General features: G+C 38.6%; 1 protein-coding gene across 1 annotated transcript in view; it reads left to right on the forward strand.

Moving 5' to 3' along the window:
- Window positions 1-6,083, forward strand: part of LOC106882226 (QRFP-like peptide receptor) — a 43,775-nt gene that overhangs the window by 23,260 nt on the left and 14,432 nt on the right. Inside the window, exon 2 of the mRNA XM_014932824.2 lies at window positions 3,411-3,851. Coding sequence (XP_014788310.1) covers window positions 3,455-3,851 — 397 coding nt within the window. The 5' untranslated portion in view covers window positions 3,411-3,454. The remainder of the gene's footprint in view (window positions 1-3,410; window positions 3,852-6,083) is intronic.

Genomic DNA, 6,083 nt, shown 5'->3' on the forward strand with positions numbered 1-6,083 from the left:
TATATACACATGCATAAGTTGTCTAAAAGTCCATAAGTCAGGGAAAAATGCACTCATATATATCTGTCAATAGAGTGGGGGTATATTATCCAAAGTGTAGAGTATTACACAGCCAATCTTACCAATCGGTTTTACACTTGGGATATAGTGAAGTGTGAGGTAACAATCTGATTATATAACCCTACGCTCATCAGAGATAGCCAATATGCAATGAAATATGGCGACTGTTCTTTCTCTCTCTCTCTCTCTCTCTCTCTCTCTCTCTCGATATATGTATATATATATATATACTCTTTTACTCTTTTACTTGTTTCAGTCATTTGACTGTGGCCATGCTGGAGCACCGCCTTTAGTCGAGCATATCGACCCCGGGACTTATTCTTTGTAAGCCTAGTACTTATTCTATCGGTCTCTTTTGCCGAACTGCTAAGTTACGGGGACATAAACACACCAGCATCGGTTGTCAAGCAATGCTAGGGGGACAAACGCAGATACAAAAGCACACACACACATATATATATATATATAAACATATATACGACGGGCTTCTTTCAGTTTCCGTCTACAAAATCCACTCACAAGGCTTTGGTCGGACCGAGGCTATAGTAGAAGACACTTGTCCAAGATGCCACGCAGTGGGACTGAACCCGGAACCATGTGGTTGGTAAGCAAGCTGGTGTGTGTGTGTGTGAGCATGATTGTATAAGTTGTACTCTCTTTTTCCCCGCCCTCACTTCTGTTGTGGGCTCAGTCCTTTATACAATCTATATTTTTTTTTCAATCCTCTCAATGACCTTCCCATTTCTCTTTATTTCACATTTTTCTACTAACAGGTTTCTGTTTTCATTCCACCACAGTCTTAAACATCATCATCATCATCATCATCATCACCATCATCATCATTATATTCAACAATAATCTCAGACCTAATTGCATTAATCTCTATCTAACATATACATACTGTTTATGTTATTTAGATGTCTCGGCATACCATTGATAATCTTGGATTACATCAATCTCTAATTAAGCTACTTAACACCTTTCTAACCTGTCTAGATTTCATTTAATTCCTAACTTAGCTTCAGATCAGTTCAGATCCTTAACTTTCAAGTGTTTTGAATTCCAACAACATATTTCTCATCCAATCAACTCGTTATTAGCATCAGATTTAAGATCTGGGGAACGACAGTCATTAACATCAAATAAAATTATTTACATCATATAGTTACAGCAGACCTTTATGTTCCAAGTTCAAACCCTGCCAAAGTCAGTTTTGTCTTAGACCCCAATCGTCTGGGATGCCACATGCTATGACACCTCCAGTGGCAACTTGGTGTGTTCAGCTACCAGCCCAGGCTCCATTGCTCCTGAGGCTGAGAGTAACACACTGTCAAAGTATCAGTCGCTCTCTGACCAATCTAAGATTGAGCTTGTGGCAGTGGGGGCCTCCAGCATTCTCAGTCCCCTGACCATATCCCCTTCACTGCTCTCAGAGTGGAGATGACGATCTGCAAGTGCAAGCCCTGTGGGTCTCAGTAGCTGTTCCAGTACATCTCTCTCGCTATCCTTGCTATTCCATCTTTGTCTGCTGGGACCATGAGGTCTGAATTACAAGAAATCCAGAGAATGTAGGAATTTCTTAACTTACTAAATGAACAATAAACTTAGGATTTTCTTATTGTCAGAAAAATAAAAAGGCATATGGTTCTAGGTTCAATCCCACTGCATGGCACCTTGAGTAAGTGTCTTCTACCTTAGCTTTGGGCCAACCAAAAACTTGTGAGTGGATTTGGTAAACAGAAACTGAAAGAAGTCCATCAAATATATAAATATATTGTGTCATTCCATAAATAATGTGGTTTTTTTATACTTCTTTTATTTTTCAAAATTAAGATAAACAGAGTTATTTTTAAATCTAAAATATACTCTCCTTCATTGACACTGGCTTACGCTTATTGTCCAATCCCCATATACTGCATTAATATTCCTTGCACTTTCCATTGCGTTGTTGCCTTTATTGAACTCATAAAGCAAAATATGCCGAATATGCTCCTTTGTCACTTCCATTATAGCTTTGTAAAAATAACTGTTAAAATCGAACTGCACTCTTCAAAACTTGCACTAAGAATAATTACAAGGTAAAATTACTACCTGCTTTTATAGCAAGTTGATGCAGGTGGTTTATCCCATCCCCCTCCAACTTTTAGTTCATGCAGTTGAAAAACCACATTATTTATAGGGTTACCCAATATGTATATAAATGTATATATTTGCGTCTGTGTCTGCATTTGTCCCCCCACCATTGCTTGACCACTAATGTTGGTGTATTTACGTCCCCTGTAACTTAGTGGTTTGGCAAAAGAGACTGATAAAATAAGTAGTAGGTTTACAAAGAATAAGTCCTGGGATTAATTTCTTCGACTAAACACCCTTAAGGTGGTGCTCCAGCATAGCCACAGTCAAATGACTGAAACAAGTAAAAGAATAAGAGAATAAACACTCCATCCTTTGGTGTAGATGAAATAAAATACAAGTCAAATACTGGGTTAAATTAAATTCTCTATATTCTCCCCCAAAACATGTGGCCTTTGTGCTTATTTTAGAAACAGTGTTAGTATGAAATCTGAGCAGAACTTAAATTTGTTGTCAGCCAAGTTGTTAGAGTGTTATCTAATTAAGTGAAGTGTTGATATCTTAATGAGTAAAGTCTACTCAGATATAAACGTATGCGACAAAGAGGGACAATTCATTATTTCTAACACAAGTAAGACCTGTGTCTCTTTGAATAAGTATCATACTGGCTTGCAGTATAAGGTCTAAATATATACAAGTTGAGGTAGGTGTCTAGTTTGATCTGGGATTCTATTCAGGGAAAGACATCTTATTTTTTAAATACAAAATATTGCTTAATATGATATGAAACTTTCCACAGACATCTGAAACACTTAAGATAGTGAAAGGTAATGTCTGATATTATTTATCATTTACAAAGTTACGGGAGCAGCTAGCTTGCAGAATTGGTAGAGTATCAGACAAAAGGCCTTGTGGTATTCCAGTCCATTTTGAGTTCAAATCCTGCTGAGATCAATTTTACCTTTCATCCCTCAGGGGTTGTCATTGATATTGACTGACTCTATTACCACCATCACCTGCTCCAAAATTGCTGGCCTTATACCTAAATTAAAGACAAATTATTTTAAAGTTATTACAAAAATAAATATTGAGAGATCTAGTTTTAAAAAATGGTTGAAATTCATTGATAGAACTATTAGAACTATTACAGAACTTGAACTGCTTGGAATAATTTGATTAGTTCTTTATCTAGGTTTAATTGTAGATCTAAACTGACATCTTTTCTTGAATTAATAATGGTGGATTTTGAATTAACTTTTTAAAATTTCTTTCTTCAGATCTGTTCTGGTGACGTCCACATCCACACCAATCTCTGATAACCATGGACCAGTTTTCAGAGTTTATTGCATACAAAAAACTACTTCAGAGGAAAAATTTTTCCCTATGGATGCAATCTGCTGCTTATAATTTCACAGGAGCTCACAATATCCTCCAAGAATTTACCGAGACTTTCTATTTATTCAATAATTTTCAAGACTTTGTTCTTGTTATGTTGTACATTCCTATTTTCGCAACAGCCCTCAGTGGCAACATCCTCATCATAATGTCAGTATTAAAAGATGTGTCGTGGTGCAAAGCAAGGAATTTCTTTCTGTTCAACCTATCTGTAGCTGATCTTTGTGTCACTTTGATTTGTATGCCAATGGCTGTGGGCATGCTTATCTACCGTCTTTGGATTTATGGAGAGTTTCTTTGTAAAGTTACTGCTTTTATGCAAGGTAAGCATTAAACTTTCTGTTCGTGTGTTTTGCTTTAACATTTAATTCTTCAGAAGTTGCTTCAGTTACCTCAGCTTGTGTGAAATAAATCTTTCCAGTTCCTACGTTCACTCTCTGTTTCTTTGAATACAGCTGTTGGTACTACAAATGACAAAATGTCAATAGAGTTTGGAGATAATTGTTCTTGGGTTGATGTGTTTGAAGCAGATGTCAAAAATATGGCTGCTGGTCATTGTGTTGTGGTCACCAGTTATTCATTGGTTTGGCATTGTCAGCTGCTACTCTGCTACTGTCTTCTGTGTTTGGTCTGATGTCTCCTCTTCACTGTTTCACATACTAAATGCTAAGCTGCCTCTCAATGCTCCCTGTGATGCATTCCATAGCTCTCTGTCAAGTAGTCATAGTGTGTCAAATTTATACTGATTGATAGGCTGAGAAGGAAGCACGCCAGAAAATGAGATCATCATTGGATGCTATTCCATGCAAAGTCATGATTGGTCAGATTTTGTTAATCATGTTTCTAGCAAATTGCAACATCAGGTGATTGCTGAATATTCCTGCTACACAGCTAAAATAACGTTTTCTTGTTGATTGTTTTTTTTGTTCTTTTTTTTTTGTTCGTTTATTAAAGACTTATTCAACTGAAGAAGGCCAGGGACTGTGACATTTTGTGGGTTCTCTATGATAAATGAAACAAAAGCAAAAAGTCATTCTCAGACCAGAAACTTCACCCAGGGATTTTAACTGAGCTAACTCCACTAGGGGCATCAAAGGGGCCAGGTATGGGGTGGGGGTTACATTGGAAGGATGTTTAAGTTTACATGCACACTAGTATCAGTGGTCTTACCGTTGGGCTTCCGTACACTTTCTGTCAACCAAATTTCACTCACAAACTTTCCTCAACATAAGGCTAAGAGTAAATGACACTTACCCAACGTACTATGCAGTCGGATTGAACACAAAACCACCTAGTTGCAAAGCAAACTTAACCTCACAGCCATGCCTGTACCTATTCATTTATTTATTTGTATGGTGGTTTTCAACTCTCTGCTCACACACACACATAAACACACACTCACATTCATGCACACACACACATTCACACACATATACACGCATGCACACACACATACACACATATGCAAACACACACACACACTGGCACACATGCACACACGCTCACATGCATGCACATACATGCATGCACACACACACACTAAAAAATACTCACACCCACTCACACACATGCACACGCACACACACACACACTTGCATACACACTCACACACACATGCATGCACACACATGCATGCACACATACATACATACACATGCACACACACACACACACACACTTAAACACAGTCACACACTCGCAATATGCACACACACACTTATGCGCACACATACACATACTCACAAAAATACTCACATCCACACACACATACACACACACACTCACACACCCACACACACACTTGCATACACACTCACACACACACACTTGCATGGACACGCACACACTCACACACACACCACCACCTCCACCACCACATTGCCATGTCTATGTCCACCTCACCTAAATCCACTTCATTCAGGTCCCTCCTCTTACTCTACCTCACAGACAGACATTGTTTTCAAGAATTTCTTCATCTAATGCAGTGTCTGGGTGTAAGTGATTCTTTTATTGTGATGCTTCATTAACTTTCTTTAAGGAGTACATGGTTACCTGGTCAAGGTAATAAACTTTGATTTGCAAACCACAATGGAGACACTCAAAGATTTGTGACAATCAATAATAAATGAATACTGTCTTATGATGTGTTGACTAAAATTATCTCTGAAACAACCAATAAATTATCATCATCATCATCATCATCATCATCATCATTGTTTAACGTCTGTTTTCCATGCTGGCATGGGTTGGACAGTTTGACTGAGGACTGGCAAGCCAGAAGGCTGCACCAGCCTCCATTCTGATCTGGCAAGGTTTCTACAGCTGGATGCCCTTCCTAATGCCAACCACTCCAAGAGTGTAGTGGGTGCTTTTTATGTGCCACTAGCATGGGAGTCAGTCAGCTGGCACTGGCATTGACCATGTTTGGATGGTGCTTTTTATATGCCACCGGTATAGGAGCTAATCAGGGGGGCACTGGCTTCAACCACATTTGGAAGGTGATTTTTATGTGCCACCTGCACGGGAGCCATTCAGGGGGCACTGACATCAACCAC

The sequence above is a fragment of the Octopus bimaculoides genome, chromosome 24 (genome assembly GCF_001194135.2).
Source record: "Octopus bimaculoides isolate UCB-OBI-ISO-001 chromosome 24, ASM119413v2, whole genome shotgun sequence".
NCBI lineage: Eukaryota > Metazoa > Mollusca > Cephalopoda > Octopoda > Octopodidae > Octopus > Octopus bimaculoides.